Source organism: Panonychus citri, unplaced genomic scaffold (genome assembly GCF_014898815.1).
Source record: "Panonychus citri isolate SS breed McGregor unplaced genomic scaffold, ASM1489881v1 Contig00106, whole genome shotgun sequence".
Classification (NCBI taxonomy): Eukaryota; Metazoa; Arthropoda; class Arachnida; order Trombidiformes; family Tetranychidae; genus Panonychus; species Panonychus citri.
Window position 1 is genome coordinate 161,906 of NW_026515511.1, and position 16,745 is coordinate 178,650.

At 33.0% G+C, this 16,745-nt stretch overlaps 5 protein-coding genes and 1 non-coding gene across 6 annotated transcripts; 4 read left to right on the top strand and 2 right to left on the bottom strand.

Annotated features, from left to right (window-relative positions):
• Nucleotides 1–1,305: 1,305 nt before the first annotated feature.
• Nucleotides 1,306–4,395, bottom strand: LOC128389206 (oligopeptidase A-like). Its single transcript, XM_053348754.1, has 6 exons — nt 4,144–4,395; nt 3,871–4,037; nt 2,473–3,716; nt 2,198–2,405; nt 1,902–2,128; nt 1,306–1,805 (listed from the first exon to the last, which is right to left on the bottom strand). The coding sequence occupies exons 1-6, from the start codon at nt 4,287–4,289 to the stop codon at nt 1,590–1,592; spliced, it is 2,208 nt and encodes a 735-aa protein (XP_053204729.1). The 5' UTR covers nt 4,290–4,395; the 3' UTR covers nt 1,306–1,589.
• An 81-nt stretch (nt 4,396–4,476) lies between these two features.
• LOC128389209 (UPF0669 protein C6orf120 homolog) lies at nt 4,477–6,208 on the top strand. The gene has a single exon (XM_053348757.1). The coding sequence runs from the start codon at nt 4,818–4,820 to the stop codon at nt 5,409–5,411; it is 594 nt and encodes a 197-aa protein (XP_053204732.1). The 5' UTR covers nt 4,477–4,817; the 3' UTR covers nt 5,412–6,208.
• A 126-nt stretch (nt 6,209–6,334) lies between these two features.
• LOC128389208 (DNA-binding protein RFXANK-like) lies at nt 6,335–7,774 on the top strand. Its single transcript, XM_053348756.1, has 4 exons — nt 6,335–6,680; nt 6,822–7,169; nt 7,294–7,441; nt 7,518–7,774. The coding sequence occupies exons 1-4, from the start codon at nt 6,576–6,578 to the stop codon at nt 7,574–7,576; spliced, it is 660 nt and encodes a 219-aa protein (XP_053204731.1). The 5' UTR covers nt 6,335–6,575; the 3' UTR covers nt 7,577–7,774.
• Nucleotides 7,775–7,820: 46 nt separating this feature from the next.
• On the top strand, nt 7,821–7,893 carry Trnav-cac (transfer RNA valine (anticodon CAC)). Its single transcript has one exon. It is a non-coding gene; the product is annotated as a tRNA-Val (tRNA).
• Nucleotides 7,894–7,945: 52 nt separating this feature from the next.
• Nucleotides 7,946–10,310, bottom strand: LOC128389207 (alpha-1,6-mannosyl-glycoprotein 2-beta-N-acetylglucosaminyltransferase-like). Its single transcript, XM_053348755.1, has 7 exons — nt 10,040–10,310; nt 9,423–9,894; nt 9,246–9,343; nt 9,067–9,166; nt 8,861–8,991; nt 8,524–8,793; nt 7,946–8,455 (listed from the first exon to the last, which is right to left on the bottom strand). Exons 1-7 carry the CDS (start codon nt 10,057–10,059, stop codon nt 8,203–8,205), a joined length of 1,344 nt encoding a protein of 447 aa, XP_053204730.1. The 5' UTR covers nt 10,060–10,310; the 3' UTR covers nt 7,946–8,202.
• Nucleotides 10,311–12,193: 1,883 nt separating this feature from the next.
• Nucleotides 12,194–16,395, top strand: LOC128389230 (probable chitinase 10). Its single transcript, XM_053348777.1, has 2 exons — nt 12,194–13,984; nt 14,903–16,395. Exons 1-2 carry the CDS (start codon nt 12,289–12,291, stop codon nt 16,393–16,395), a joined length of 3,189 nt encoding a protein of 1,062 aa, XP_053204752.1. The 5' UTR covers nt 12,194–12,288.
• Nucleotides 16,396–16,745: the final 350 nt, after the last annotated feature.

The following is a 16,745-nucleotide window of genomic DNA, read 5'->3' on the forward strand; positions in this document are numbered from 1 at the left end:
GATGCTTTGAAAGTTCAATTATTAATAATAAATTTATTCAATTTTCATTAGAGCTGACAAAATTTCCATTAGTTTTTTTCTCGAGCAGCTCGATCTCTTAGGGACATAGTCCAAAGATTGTTTTACAGAAATAGTCTGAACTTGTTTTCGAAATCAATTCAGTAATATCGGAATCAAATAGATCTCTCATATACTTTTGACATAATAAATAATTGTGAGTGTAATCACGACAAGTATATTTTAAAGTTTTCTTTAGCGAGGTTGCATATCTTTTGACCTTAAGTGCGACCCGATCCATTGAATCACTGCAATTATCACATTTATCAGATAGAAACACTGATGGTGTGTTATTCAGAGCCATTTGGGGCGATGGGCGAGTGAGATTTACTTTATTAAACTCATTGACTTTTGATTGCTGAATATCAAGTTTACTGGTCTTCGGTTGTGGACAAGCATGAAAGGTGTTAGTACAAGTACTTCGTGGTTTCATTTTGGCCTCTAGATCGTCATAAATCTTAACAATGGAGTCAATATAATTGTTGCAAACCCCACTCGGTGTTGTATATTTGTTACAGCCACGTCGTAACATGGGAATATGCTCTGATCGCGCCGTGTCGATATCATTTTGAATTGAAGTAAGATCACCAACACAATCGTCGCAACGATATTTTATCAACACATTTTTAGTATTGAAAAGTAATGATGATTGTGATTCGAAACACTTACAAGTTGATGAAAGTAAAACAACAAATAAAATGGTTGGAAAGTTAATCATTATTAGAATAAATTGTTGTTGATTGTTATACAGAGAAATACAATTAACTTGTCAAAGAATTAGCTTATATTTGCTTCTGAGTTAATTGTACAAGTCTATTTTATTTGGAATGCTCGCTTATTAAAAACAATCGATTGATAATATTTAATCAGATTTATTAACAATTTACTAAAATACCTTTAAATCAAGATATTCTATCATTAGTCGATGATTAAATACCTTAATTATTATGAAACAAAAGGAATGAAATAGTTAATTCTTTCAGCTATCTGATTAGATACAATTTTCTGATTTGAATATCATCATGATGAACTGAATCAATTCAGAAAACAAATGATGAGGATCAACTAGGGATAAGAAAGGGTGGTTACTGTTATCACTGATTAATATTCAATCGGTCGATTGCAATTAAATTGAATCTTCATCTCACTATCACAATTTAGGGTAAGATAATTTACCATTTTTAACTGTGGTTAATTTTGGTTGAAAGGATAATTGTGGTCTGATGTTTTAAATCAAGAGATGAGCAATTTCACATTTACAAATTTGACCACTGATCTTTAATCAACATTAATCATGTTTCTTGATTTGAAGTTAAAAATAACATACATAATACACATTAATATACTAATAGATTAGCCAAAGTTTTACAAATAAAATTTAACAAACTATAATCAGTGTCTGTTAATTAGATAATCAGATTTTTGTTATTGTTAAATTTTGTACAAAGAAAAAGTTTCATTCATTTTAAATTAGCTGATGAACTGATTAATTCACAATCTATTAATTTTGTTTCCATGAAGACTAGTCAGTTTTATGATTGTGTGATTCGGGCTTTTGCTGTTAAATCATGTAATTCTATAAGTGGTGCTAATGATGGATCGCGACCACGAAATTCACGGAATAGTTCAGCACTTAAAAGAGATGAATTGGTTGAGAGAATAGTGTTTCTTAAATGTTTGCCCACTTCCTTTAGTCCGCCATTGGCTTCACCCTCCAAGAAAGCCGCACAAATGTCAGAAGCGATCATCTAAATGGAAAATATCAAAAAGTTGAGATTAAAATTACGAAATCAATCAATCAAATAACTAAAATAACGGTGAAATAATTTCTCAATTCCACTGACCTGAGACCAAATTTTCGAGTAATAACCGGCAGCACCATCATTTGAAACGATTTCATTAAAAGACAAAGGGTAAGCATATTCCTTGGGTAGTTCAAACTTCGTCATGTATTTCCGCCATACTTCCGGTAATATCTCTCTCCAGAATTCAGTGTTAGTGTACAAGGCAATATCAAAAGCCGACAAGAAGATATCATTGGTTAATCCAATACTCTCGAAAGATAAAATATCTGAAAACAAAACAGAAAATAATCGTTAGAAAGACTAATAGGCCAAAATTAATAATCTTTGCGTCTTACATTCTTTGAGAAGATTATGAGTTTGCTCAGGTAAAGGTTCACCATTTGTTATATTGGCACTACAAAGTTGCACCGCTTTTAGATTGTGAAGTCCATACAATAGTAACGCGTGTCCAAGTGAATCTAATCGGTCTTTGGGCAGGTTGTAAATTGTGGACAGTTCGAAGTAATTGTGTTGTGACGTTATTATTGTTAGAATACGACCAATCTGTCATGTGAGAAGAAAGCAATTAGTATAAAATCATTGGTTTCACAGGGAAGATGAAAGTACTAACCATGGATAGAAAACTTAAATATTCTGGATAAGACAAAAGAATTTGTTGTTCTTTTGTAATAGGAAGTTTTTTCGATAAAAATGCTACGACCAATGGAGTAGTTTCAAAAGTTTTCGTTCTATTGGTTAACTCGATAATATTAGATCCATAACGGTCGGCTCGTTGACAATAAGGATCAAAGTAAAAGTGGCCCAGAATTTTTGAGTTACTATCAACGAGACGGTAAAATTTCACGTGTGGACTCCAAACTTGACATTTGTTTGAATCAACTTGCTCGATTTTAATGTCGAACATATTTTCAACTAATTGAAACGTCCCAGAAATCACTTTGTCCAATGGGAAGTAACGGGATACATCGATTTTAGAACCAAACCTTCTGTTTATCGATATTCTCTTGAGGTATGGCAGATCCCATAGATCCAATTGGCCGATCATTTTTCTCCCCTTTTCAGCGTTAATGTCTTCTAAGTCTTGATTATATTTTTCACTAATTCTTTCATTGATTGAGTTTAACATCTTGCTAACCACTTCCACTGATCCAGCCATTTTACGAGAGATCACCATTTCAGCGTGATTAACGTAGCCCAATACGTTGGCCAATTTATGTCGGTGATCTCTTGCTTTTTCAAATTCCACCGAGTTGTTTACCGAATCTCGTTGCTGGGGCTTAGAATTGTAAGCAACCCAAACTTTTCGTCTGGTTGATTTATCTGGACAAAAGGTCATGAAAATTTCGTACGCCGTTGGATGCAATGGTAGCTTGATCCCCGTTTTATTGTACACTTTAGTAACGAAACTTTCAGGTAAGGCTTTGATTATGTTTTCATCGGTTATCAGAACAGCTTCCTTGTTGATACAATTATTCACATTGGAAATAAAAGTGCTGACATGTTTTTGAATACTCATGTAATGTTCATTCACAACTTCTTGAGATGAAAGATCTAAATGGAAGCCGTAAAGTTTTCCCATCGACCGGTAAAACTGACCAAGTTGACGTAATTCATCAAAACTATTTGTACCTTTTGTTGATTCTATTATTTCACAAGCTGTATGATAAGTTAATGGATTAAAACGATTAACTTCATGCTTCAAATACGAGTGATACATATCATCCAAGACTCCATATTTGTAATCGTTTGGATAAGCATGAGTCAAAACATGAGCAAGGCTAAGGTTGTATCTCATTGGTACAAGAGCAAAATCAATTTTTTCCATGATTTGTCGAGATGAAAATCTATCAGCACCTAAAAGATAAATAAGAAAGAATTAATCAAAACATCATTACAATACATACAATGGATATTGAAAGAAAACCTGAAATCATACTGATGAAGAAAATGAAAGTCAACAAGAAACAATTGATTACCACTTATGGAATAGAATAGCTAAATGAAATACCTGAGATTAATTCTTCCAAAATTGCGTCAAATTGAGTGACATTTTTAAGAAATGCACGTAAAGATAAAATTGGAGTTATGTCATTAAATTGGATCATTTGTTGTTCACCTTTTGGCATAACTAATGCCGGATTATCAGCAGGTCCATCAGGTAATATCTCAGGAACACTGAACAGTAACAATAACAAATATAGACAGAGAAAAGGTAACAAGTGTTAATCACCAAAAAGTCAAGAATACATTGAGATTGGAAACAATTAAATTGATTACTTACTAAACAACCTGAACCTTAAGGTTTTTTGCTCTTGAGGAATCAGATTTCGCTGTGAACCAAGAATAGTTTCTAGTAGATGAATTAAAGATGAATTTTATTCTGTTGGAAACAAAAGGTATCGACCTGTTATAAAGAGAGATAATCATGTTAATCTTTGCAAAAAAAAGTTACAATTTAAACAAGAAAAATAAAGGAAAATAAATAGACAATAATTAGCTAATTGAATTGAATTAAATGTAAACAGTAAATGAAAGGAAAGATTAACTCTCATGCCTTTGCGGTGAGAATAGCGAACAACATATGGAGCTATTTTTCGAGCAGAATTTTTTCTCTACAATTTTTCTTGTTACAATTTTGGAACAACAACTTTAAGATGAATCAATTAGATAATCTTTCCTTTAATTATCGTTATTTTGTTTATCATCACATGTCTCATCATCTAAATCTCTGCTAATTGTTACCATAATTCTCGAGTATTGTGAATTCTTTCCCTGTCTTTGGTTATATTTACGCTTCTATGGTCGCTTTAGTTGTTTCATTTTCTAAATTTTTTTCTCCTTCGGTTTTCATCAACTGTTTTTGTCTTGGATTTTTTTAATTACTACTCTTGATTTGATTATTATTATATTTTCATTTTGTTCTTTCCTTTCCTCTTCTTTGAAATTTACATTGAAATGCTTCTTTTCTCACTGATCATTACTCTAGCATACTGGTCGTCTATTTGTAATGGTTACCAGATTGTCTCTGGTAAAGATCTTGTTTATGCCTCAAATTACAGTTATTATGTTTATAAATCAACTAATAGATTAAGAGTAATTTTAACAACTTTAAAAGGTGATGCTGATCTCTATATAGCAAAGGACCGAGTAAAACCTACCACTGAATTGGAAACTCACCAATTACAAAGTGTCTCATGTGGTATTGATATTGTCGATATTCCTGACAATTTTAGTCCCGAATTTACTATCGGTGTTTATGGTCATCCGTCTTTTGATTATTCAGTTTATCAATTGGATATTGTGAGTTACACCGAAGAGGAAGACATAAGTGCCCATGAGAATGGTTCAGTTGATCTAAAAGATAAGGCTGAGATTTATCGATTAATCCAGTTGATTGAAGAAGGTGCATTTAGTGAGGAATCAAGGAAACCGGGTAAAGATGGAGAAGATCCTGATGATGAAAGTGATAATGAAAAAGAGACTCTATTCACAGCCCTTTTACACTATTTATTGGACTTTATTTTGATTGTAATCGATTTATTATCTTAATAACATCAACATCACCAATCACTCGAAAAACTTAATAGTGAATCAGTGCTCATCCTTAAAATGGTTTCGATTTTCATCTCTACTCTCTACGCTTACTAAATTTTTCTCAATTCTCTGGATTTTTTCCTTCTCTCTTAATCTTAATTGATTACAAGTTCCACATTTACAGTGATACAATCAATTTTCACCATTGGAACCTTCACTTTTGCTCTACATTCAAGTCTACACGAGCTGTTGATAAACAAACAAATCGAGAATCGAATCGATTTAAGTTTTTTTTTCGCTAGCCTGTCTTCCTAATGTATCCAGAGACAAGGAGATTCATTGAATTCGGAAAAATGATCTTCCCTCCACCTGAAAGAGTGAATTGTTGAAAGACATTAATTGTTCATCTTATTGAGACAAAAGATATTAAATCTATCAAACAGATGAATATATTAAGTGATGAAAAACAAACTGTGCCCTTAATTAAATCCAAATCAATTTCTTTTTCTTTTTTGATTTTCTAATGCAAAAACAAAAGTTCCAATCAAAAAAATGGAATAATTTTCTCACTGTGATCATCACTTTTCGGTCCTGAACAACTTAACAGTCAAAATTTTCCTCTTTCTCTCTCTCTCATCAGAATAACAATACAATAATATTAATAATAACAATATTTTGTTACGATTTCAAAATAATCAGCAAACAAAATTCCCGATGAAATAATCTTTCTAGATGAGATATTGTTAAATTTTCCCTTTGCCAAAATTTGTAACCATATTTCAAGAATAAACCTTTAGCATATAAACTATAAATTTTCTATTGGTGAACATAATTAATCCGCAACAATTAATTCCAACTGATTTGAATTGCGAACTCAAATTATCAACCAAAAGTGCGCCATCTAATGTTTACTTTTTTTCGTAAATGTAAACAAACATTTGACTCTCAATTTTTTTGCTTCAACAATCAACATCCAAATAGTAAAACCTTTCAACTCAATGGATTAGTTAATCATTAATCTAATTGATGAAACTATCCCCTTACTTATGGAGAATAAGTGAATCTAATAAATCAATCGATTAGTTAATAATTTAATCTACTCTGTGAATTGTCTTGAAAGTAATCGACTCGATTGACAAGGTTCACTTTGTTTTTCATTTAGTCTTTTGATTGATCATCATGGAAGATCGTAGTGGGAAACAGCAATCAACTAATAACAATAGTTACCAGATGAAATTTCTTAAATTAAACAGAGATGGAAGAAGTGCTTTTACTCCTTACAGGGTGAGTTTAATTTCCATTTGGATTCATAAGCGATGGGTTGGATATTCTGTTAACGTTGTAACTAATTTTGTCTTTTTTTGTTTTGTTTTGTTTGTTTATTTTTTTTTCGCATTTGTTTTCTCCTTGAAAATGTCCCTTCAGCCTTCAACTATATTGACGAACCTGCAACGGGGAAACATTAAGACCCAAAGTATTCGTGAAATACCAGAGAGAACCGTGTTTGAATTAGCTGCTCAAGGGGAACTTTACCTTCATCACCTTGACGCTGGCGGAGTTGATCAGGTCGATGAAAATGGTTTCACTCCGTTGATTTGGGCTGCAGGTTATGGACAATTAACTACCGTCAAAATGTTAATCGCTGGAGGTGCTAATCCAAAGGTTAGAGGTAAAAATGGAGAATCAGCTCTTTCCTTTGCAGCAACTAATGGACATGTTCATGTGCTTCGTTATTTAATTGCTAGAGATGTCAACGTAAATGAATATGATGAGGTTTGTATAGATTATCATTGTTATCAATTAGCTAACAGAGGGAACAAAAAATTCAATCCCAAAACCTGTTGAGCCTCAAATTGAATCATTGATTGTTAATTGTTGCTTTCATTTGATGATTCAGGAAGGAAACACAGCTCTGATGTATGCAGCATATAATAATCATACTTTGTGTGTTCACGAATTGTTGAAGGCCAAAGCTGATTTAACAATACAAAATTGTAATTTAGAGACAGCATTTAGCATTGCGGTGATGAGAAAATCTAAACAAGGTAAGTAACAGATTAATTACTCTTGTTCATTTAATCTGATTGGAACTTTTTTTTTCTTTTTCTCTGATTAATCCAGTCCAGATAATTCTCGAACGTCATGTTTTAAATTTATTCTCCGGAGATCTAATGACCTGAAGACGGAAATTCACCACTAGAAATCTAATATTTTAAATTCAAAAGTGTTCTCATTCTTATGCATATGGTTAATCTCATCGTCTCAGCAATATTTGTGTGTTGCTTTATTTTACTTTACATTTTTTAATTGCTAATCAACTTTCATTTGGTAAAGAAAAAAAAAGATTTGTGTCAATATAAAAATCTTGAAATTTTCAATTTTGGTTCAATATTATCGCTTTTTTAACCAGAGTTTCTCATGAATAGGTTTGTAGTGTAGTGGTAATCACGTTTGCTTCACACGCAAAAGGTCCCCGGTTCGAACCCGGGCAATCCTAATGTTTTTTGCTTCATTTCGAAAAATTAATTTAAATTGATTCGTTTTGCAAGTTCAACATTTCAATCGAATTAACTTTTTATATGATTCGGATTAAAAAAAAACACACATTTCGAGGGATGTTGATTGCTTTTTGTACGGTTGTTCAGATGATCTTGGTTAACCTTTGGATATTTGATTGGAAATCATTTGATTGGACTAGTTTTTTTTTGCTTCTCCATTTTCTTGAATCTTTTAGGCACCAGAATGATTTTTGTTGAACTTAATTAATTTATGGAATGATGGAAAAAGTTATTGGTCAAATATTGGCTTATTTAAATGGTTCCATTTTCTCGGGATGAACAACTTGTTGGAGACATAAAATTTGATCTCGAATATCAGCCCAACCTCCGTTTACTTTGGGCATTTTGAAATTTTTCCTATTTGATTTTGCAAGAATCAATTGACTAGGGAATAAGTATTTAATTGCTGCTTTCAGGGTTTGCTGTACTTTGGAAATTAGTTTATTCTTTGAGCAGTCAACTTTTTTATGGTGAACTCCGCATTCTCCAACATGGAAAACTCTGTTTTAGATAGAAACGAGGAGAGAATATTAATTAGATGCAATTGAAAAGTGAGATGAGAGACTCACCGAGGAGCGATCACAGATAAAGTCATCAAAGGTTTTGTCAAACATTTTTCGCTTATATGTTGTAAAGACCAATCCCAATTGTAGTCATCGTATGTACAAAAGTGCTTAGAACATGATCTTATTTGATTCCAAACATCTCGAAGTAAAACAAAGCCCATATTATGCTGACTCGAAACCCATCGATTAATATCCAATTTATTTCCATTGGAAGCATAATTAAAAATCTTTACATAAGCTCCAAGAGTATAAAGGTTAACATCTAGATTATTTCTACAATCAAAAGTAATTAGATTAGTGTAAGTAAGAATTAATTGCAAGTTACTTAACAGTTACATACTTGATTTTGTAAGCGATCATTGATTTCAACATGAATAATAAATCTGGTGAAACATAATGATCTTCCTCGAGAAAGATGAAAGGTCCATTGTGATTCTTTGTAGCATTTAATTTGTCGAAAATTGTATTCATCTGGAATTAGAGTTTAATCAAAGGTTGATTAAAACAAATCGTACATAAAAATGATCGAAATACTCTAATATTTACCTTCCAAAACCAATGATGTTTCGTTTGGGTGTAAACAGCTTCTCTGTAATGTCCATAGGTATCAGGATGCTCTGAATTTTGACACTTCATGGCCATGGCTCTAATCGATAACCATAATGATAGAGTTAATTGAGATGATTGATTGATTGATTAAATGGTGCATTCAAATGATCACTTACTTTTGTTGATTTATATCTCTAGGACAATCTTTGGGATCTGTTCCGGGAAACTCATTAGGATAAGCTTGGATGGAAAATGGATAAAACAGTTGAATAACCTGGATAAAAATAATCAATTAAATTAACCATGTTAATATCAAGTAATTAGCAAATCACAGGAAGAATAGGAAAACTTACTTTACAAAAATTAATTGATTGAATGATTGTGTTGATAGTTGGATTATAAACGTCATGAGTGAATATAATCAAGCTTTGGTCGATACCTTCAACAGATTCCAATGAATTAATCAGAGCTCGAAGATATTCAACACGATCATGAACCTGTATAACAATTACAGGATCATCACTTCCTATTGAATCATATTTATCAATATTGAAGATAATCTCATGTTTATTTGTAGAGTTGATTAAGGTTCGTAAAGCCTTTGGTGATAATGAGTTGACTTGAGGTGAATTTAAAAAGGTTTGATCATGTTGGTAATCATAATCTGAAGATGATTTCTCTTCACCAATAGTAGTAGTATTGATAGTATTAGGAGTCATTTTGTGAACAACATAAGTAACCAGTAGAAAACAAGGAATTAATTTGATCAACATAGGCCATCGCCTTTTCTGTAATGAACGACAGGTCAACATGAGCCAATATTTTCTGAATAACAAAACGTAGATGAAAAACAAAACAAAACAATAACGTTAAGTAAAACAATACAACCAATTTAACAATTCCAATAGTTATCAGATAAAATAACAGATGCTTCTCATAATAGAGAATCATTTTATCTCTAATTACTCACCTTATTGATCTGAACAACATTCATTAACAAACAATTAATACCAAAGCACTTAATGTATTGACAGATATTGGAAAACAAAAATGATCTGGGAAAAGGGAAAACAATAAAATGGTTGACATACTAGAGGATTAAAAGACATTTAAAAAAAGGCTAACAGGTAGACCAGTAGGTAAGAGTTAAAATAGAATCGGAAAATAGTACAAAATATAATTACTAATTGCAACAATTAATTGATTACGGAAAAGATTTGTAAACATTTTAACAAAAAAGCGAAGACAATAAAAAACCAAATTTTCTGAGAATTTGGTTTTTCTCAACATCGATTAATCGATGTTGTCATGAGTTAATCGAAATCAAAACACAATTTGAATTGATTAAGTTAACTAACTTTTTCTTGACCTTAAATTAGTTAATTATTTTGTTCTTCCTCTTGATTTAATGTTTTTCTGTTGTACATTTATCCATCTAATAGTCATTGTTATGGTAGACTATGTAATAAACAATTGACACAACAAAAGTGATACAGTTAAGTTGAATCGATAGAATCACAATTAGTTGGTTCAACTCATTTTTATTACGTTATTTGATTAGTCGGCAATTTCTAGGGTAATGTTATTCACACCGATGTTCATTTTCACCAGAATATGGATCAAGGTTCGAGATAATTATGGTTGAAATGTAATTAAAATGGTGACAAAGCCGAAACATTGAATTGGAAATCTCATCAACCTGTAAGTGTGTTAAGCTTTGACTGTTCACTTGGTGGGACATTTGCTGACCATTTAATTATTACCATGAAATTAATGAGATATTGTTCATGTGACCATATCAATTGTAACCTTGAATATTCAATATTCATTGAAATCACTTTGGATTTGAGAAAAATTTCCATCAAAATAACAAATTGTTGATGTTTAATTTGATTCGGATGAAAAACATCAAAGTGAGATTAATCAATTTCCATTATCTTTTTTTTCCCAAGTATCACGTAATTAATTCAAGGATTAACGACAATTAACTTGCAAATTGGAAACTCTTCCTTATTGTTTCTAATACTCTTTCAATAATAATAAACTAATTGTAATATTTCAATTGTCTATTGTATTGAATAGATCAGCTAATCTTAATTATCCAACTTCCGCCCTTATCTTGTTACTAATCAACTCATGTCAATAACAATTAAATAATTACCATATTTCTTTATTATTATTATTATATAAGACTTGTATACTATGGTAATTAACTAATCATCTACCTAGAAATCATTGTTTTCAAATGCTCAGAACGGGTTATTAATAGTTATTGACTTAACTAAATTAATTTCAATTTCAAATGATGAAAATATCACAATGATCAAGGTTTAAGCAAATCTAAGCAAAGGAGTTAACCCGTATCAATATGAATTAATTGTCAATTGATTGTTAATCAATTCACACCTAATGGGAAAAGCAGCTAAATTCAATTTAACTGTTAATTTAACTAAATCAATTTATAACCGTTTTGATTGATATCATCTCGCTATTAGATTTGATTTGACAGATTCATTAACAAGTTGATTCTGTCAATAAATTTTTCACCATTATGATTAAGTTTACCTAAGATAATGATCAGTTAATTGTAAACAACAATTACAATTAAACTTTCTCATTCCTTGGTAACATTGACAATTAGGTTAACAATAAAAGACAAATTTATGATATAATTATTTATTAGTTTAAATTGCGTTTACATATGAGATTTTTAAATTTTCAGTATTCGATAAATAATTAAAATTGATGATAATCTAATTTTTGATTACATTGACTTTGATTAAAGTTGATTGATGTCCCTGAAAATATTAAATTATTACCAATTGAACTTATATTAGCAGGGAAACAATTAACTCATGTAAATAAGCGGGTAATCGTAATAATGTTTGATAATATTAATTGTTAAGGAATAAGTTAATTGTAATTACTTAATGGGAAACAAACAACAAAAAAAACTCCGTGACAAAGCAACTTTGATTGTGAATAGAAAAGTTAATTGAGAAGGTAATTAGCATTTCAATCAACTAGGCTGAGCTTAACTATTCACCATGATGATGATCATCATAAACTTAATTAACATTAAAGGGAGTTGATTAATTGATTATAAATATGATGGATAAGCAATAGTCACCATGTTAGTTAATGGTTAGTTGTTGACGATTCACAATTAACCTTAAGTGATACTTGACTGTTTAAATTGTGCGAAATTGTAACTTTAACATGTTACCCTTTTCGAGTTTAATTGTTACTTTCACTCTTTTATTTGGAACAATTAACTGTCAGAATTGTCCATCAAGTGAGGGATATTTTCAAGATCCTTCGAACTGTTCAAAATTTTTCTACTGTTCGAGCGGAAAAATTGTTCACAAATACGAATGCGGTTCTAATTCCGTTTTTAATCCTGACCTGAAAATCTGCGATTGGAAAGAAAACACCAAATGTGAATCTGATTCATCTCCATCATCGACCACAACAACAGCGACTAAACCTTTGGTCGGAGAAAACGAAATTCCCGATAATTCAATTGAGACTTCAAGTTCTAACCCGCCGACTTCATCATCTACCTTTGCCCCGACAACCTCGTCAACCTCACCCTCGACTTCAGCCCCAACTTCCACTTCCACTTCAACTTCAACCACAACTCAAACTTCAAATGTAATTGATGTTGAAACTGAGAATCCATATGAATGGCATCCACCCATTGGACCCACAACGACCGCCGAACCTGATCCAATGGAAGGTTTTAATGACGATTATAAGATCGTCTGTTATTTCACCAATTGGGCTTGGTACAGACCTCAAGGAGCAAAATTCATCCCCGAAGACACTAATTCAAAGTATTGTACTCATATCAATTATGGATTCGCTGTTCTTGATTCCTCTTCATTGACTATTAAAATTCACGATTCATGGGCTGATGTTGATAATCGTTTCTTGAAACGTGTCGCTGGTTTAAGGAAAAATAATCCACGATTGAAGGTTTTACTTTCATTGGGAGGTTGGAATGATTCAGCCGGTGATAAGTACTCGAGGTTGGTGAACAATCCATCGGCTCGACGAAACTTCATTAACCATTCGATCCAATTTTTGGCCAAATTTGGTTTCGATGGGTTAGATCTCGACTGGGAGTACCCAAAGTGCTGGCAAACTACTTGTAAAGATGGACCAGAATCTGACAAGGCCAATTTCGCTCTTTTCGTTCATGAATTGAGACAAGCATACGAATCAAAAGGATGGCTATTGACCGCTGCAGTCTCACCTTCTAAACAGGTCATTGATGCTGGTTACGATGTTCCCGCTTTAGCTAAAGACTTTGACTTCATAAACGTCATGGCCTATGATATGCACGGACAATGGGACAAGTTTGCCGCTCATCATGCACCTTTATACCCAAGACAAGAGTCTTCATCATTCGACCCCAACGATGGTATTTTCAACATTAACTATACTGTTAATTACTGGATCGATCAAGGAATGCCCAAGAAAAAGGTCATTCTTGGTGTTCCTTTCTATGGTCGCTCTTTCGCCCTCGAAGGTCAAGCTGGTTCACATTCATTGAAAGGCTATGGTGCTGCTGCTCTTCAAGGAGGTGAACCGGGTACATTTACCCGAGAAAAGGGTTACCTCGCTTTCTATGAAATCTGCGACTACCAAAAGAATCAAGGTTGGACTAAGGCTCGAGATCCGACAACCGGACTGCCTTTCGCTTTCAAGGGTAACCAATGGGTCGGTTATGATGACACCGAACAGATGAGAAAGAAAAGTGAATTCATCAAGAGCCTCGACATCGGAGGTGCGATGGTCTGGGCTCTCGATCTCGACGATTTCATGGGCCGATGTTGTTCCACGAAATGGCCTTTGCTCAAGACTTTGAATGCGGGATTAAGAGGAGTTAAATCTTTCGAAGCGATTGATTGTTAATCTGATTGATAAATGATCGAAAATCTTGGGAGTGATTTCACAAAAATCGTCTTTGTTTTAATTATAAAAATGATTACATTTCTTATACGTTTGTTAAGAGGGGATATATAGAGATTTATACAGTACAATGATTATCATAATTATTATATAAAATATACATTAAATTGTTTTTTCAAGATACACAATTTCCATTCTGATTTCATCATATTTTTCTCGGTGCTTTTTCGAGTATAATACAATAATTATTATATAAATATCATCAAGAGTATTGTTGAAACACTACTTTTGAACACATATTGTGATTTAAAGTCGATCAAGTCAAAAGGAGTTAAAAAAATTTCCGTAATTTTCAAGAGCAGATTGTAGAGCATTAATCTCGGTTTCCATACGAAATCTTCACCAAGTTTGGTTTTGTCCATACACTTTTTGACCAGTCAAAAGATGAGTAGCTAACCGAACTTTACTGAAACCACCTTGAAGAATCAGGAGACAGAGAAAAGAAACACAATTCAATTGGTAAGAGAATAAACAAAATTAGTCAACAACTAATCCGACAAACAATTACTCTAATTAAGAATCAGAAAGAAACTCACCTTCACCAAGTTTCTCCTTATGGAGATAATATCCCGCTTCTGCTTTTCTACAATTATGATCAAACATTGTCAATTTCAATTTCTATTTGTTTTTTATGTTTAACGAACGTGATTAATTCAAAGGTTTCCATTTAATAAAATGGAAAGCAGTTTGATAATTTAAATTGTTTTTCTTTTTTTCCCTCTTCACCTGGCTTGATATAAACAATTCAGGGCAATTAGATAAAAAAGGAAACGGAATTTTCAAACTAAATTGTCTAATCATGTTAGTTGTTGACGATTCACAATTAACCTTAAGTGATACTTGACTGTTTAAATTGTGCGAAATTATAACTTTAACATGTTACCCTTTTCGAGTTTAATTGTTACTTTCACTCTTCTCTTTGGGACAATTAACTGTCAGAATTGTCCATCAAGTGAGGGATATTTTCAAGATCCTTCGAACTGTTCAACATCGACCACAACAACAGCGACTAAACCTTTGGTCGGAGAAAATGAAATTCCCGATAATTCAATTGAGACTTCAAGTTCTAACCCGCCGACTTCTTCATCCACCTTTGCTCCAACAACCTCGTCAACCTCACCCTCGACTTCAGCCCCAACTTCCACTTCCACTTCAACCACAACTCAAACGTCAAATGTAATTGATGTTGAAACTGAGAATCCATATGAATGGCATCCACCCATTGGACCCACAACGACCGCCGAACCTGATCGAATGGAAGGTTTTAATGACGATTATAAGATCGTCTGTTATGTCGCCGAACAGGCTTGGTACAGACCTCAGGGAGCAAAATTCATCCCCGAAGACACTATTTCAAAGTATTGTACTCATATCAATTATGGATTCGCTGTTCTTGATTCCTCTTCATTGACTATTAAAATTCACGATTCATGGGCTGATGTTGATAATCGTTTCTTGAAACGTGTCGCTGGTTTAAGGAAAAATAATCCACGATTGAAGGTTTTACTTTCATTGGGAGGTTGGGATGATTCAGCCGGTGATAAGTACTCAAGGCTGGTGCACAGTCCATCGGCTCGACGAAACTTCATTAACCATTCGATGCAATTTTTGGCCAAATTTGGTTTCGATGGATTAGATCTCGACTGGGAGTACCCAAAGTGCTGGCAAACTATTTGTAAAGATGGACCAGAATCTGACAAGGCCAATTTCGCTCTTTTCGTTCGAGAATTGAGACAAGCATTCGAACCAAAAGAACTGATATTGAGCGTTGCTGTCTCACCTTCTAAACAGGTCATTGATGCTGGTTACGATGTTCCCGCTATATCTACAGCCGTTGACTTCATCAATGTCATGACCTATGATATGCACGGACCATGGCTCGAAAAGTTTAATAATCACCATGCACCTTTATACCCAAGACAAAAGTCTTCATCATTCGACCCCAACGATGATATTTTCAACATTAACTATACTGTTAATTACTGGATCGATCAAGGAATGCCCAAGAAAAAGGTCATTCTTGGTGTTCCTTTCTATGAGATCTGCGACCACCAAAAGAATCAAGGTTGGACTGAGGCTCGAGACCCGACAACCGGACTGCCTTTCGCTTTCAAGGGTAACCAACGGGTCGGTTATGATGACACCGAACAGATGGGAAAGATAAGTGAATTCGTCAAGAGCCTCGATATCGGAGGTGCGATGGTCTGGGCTCTCGACGATTTCATGGGTCGATATTGTTCCACAAAATGGCCTTTGCTCAAGACTTTGAATGCGGGATTAAGAATTGAATCTGATTTATCTATATCACCGATCACAAAATTAGCAACTAAACTTTTGGTCGGAAAATGAAATTCCGATAATTCAATCGAGACTTCAAACGGGTCATTGATGCTGGTTACGATATTCTCGATTCAGTTAAAACAGTTGACTTCATCAATTTCATGACCTATGATAAGGACGGACCATGGGAAAAGTGTACCGGTCATCATGCACCTTCAATTGATTGTTAATCTGATTGATAAATGATCGACAATCTTGGGAGTGATTTCACAAAATCGTTTGTGTTTTAATTATAAAATGATTACATTTCTTATACGTTTGTTAAGAGGATATATAGAGATTTATACAATGATTATCATAATTATTATATAAAATATACATTAAATTGTTTTTCAAGATACACAATTTCCATTCTGATT

What these genes read in the sequence shown, in the direction of transcription:
- LOC128389206 (XM_053348754.1), bottom strand. Translation starts at nt 4,289, where the DNA reads ATGATTATCTCTCTTTATAACAGGTCGATACCTTTTGTTTCCAACAGA. An exon ending in CTTAAGGTTCAGGTTGTTTA is followed by an intron (nt 4,038 to 4,143) that starts GTAAGTAATCAA and finishes GTTACTGTTCAG; the next exon opens with TGTTCCTGAGATATTACCTG. An exon ending in TTTGGAAGAATTAATCTCAG is followed by an intron (nt 3,717 to 3,870) that starts GTATTTCATTTA and finishes TTTATCTTTTAG; the next exon opens with GTGCTGATAGATTTTCATCT.
- LOC128389209 (XM_053348757.1), top strand. Translation starts at nt 4,818, where the DNA reads ATGCTTCTTTTCTCACTGATCATTACTCTAGCATACTGGTCGTCTATT.
- LOC128389208 (XM_053348756.1), top strand. Translation starts at nt 6,576, where the DNA reads ATGGAAGATCGTAGTGGGAAACAGCAATCAACTAATAACAATAGTTAC. An exon ending in GTGCTTTTACTCCTTACAGG is followed by an intron (nt 6,681 to 6,821) that starts GTGAGTTTAATT and finishes ATGTCCCTTCAG; the next exon opens with CCTTCAACTATATTGACGAA. An exon ending in ACGTAAATGAATATGATGAG is followed by an intron (nt 7,170 to 7,293) that starts GTTTGTATAGAT and finishes TTGATGATTCAG; the next exon opens with GAAGGAAACACAGCTCTGAT.
- LOC128389207 (XM_053348755.1), bottom strand. Translation starts at nt 10,059, where the DNA reads ATGTTGTTCAGATCAATAAG. An exon ending in ATGTTGTTCAGATCAATAAG is followed by an intron (nt 9,895 to 10,039) that starts GTGAGTAATTAG and finishes TTTGTTATTCAG; the next exon opens with AAAATATTGGCTCATGTTGA. An exon ending in TTATCTGTGATCGCTCCTCG is followed by an intron (nt 8,456 to 8,523) that starts GTGAGTCTCTCA and finishes TATCTAAAACAG; the next exon opens with AGTTTTCCATGTTGGAGAAT.
- LOC128389230 (XM_053348777.1), top strand. Translation starts at nt 12,289, where the DNA reads ATGTTACCCTTTTCGAGTTTAATTGTTACTTTCACTCTTTTATTTGGA. An exon ending in ATCTTTCGAAGCGATTGATT is followed by an intron (nt 13,985 to 14,902) that starts GTTAATCTGATT and finishes CTGTTTAAATTG; the next exon opens with TGCGAAATTATAACTTTAAC.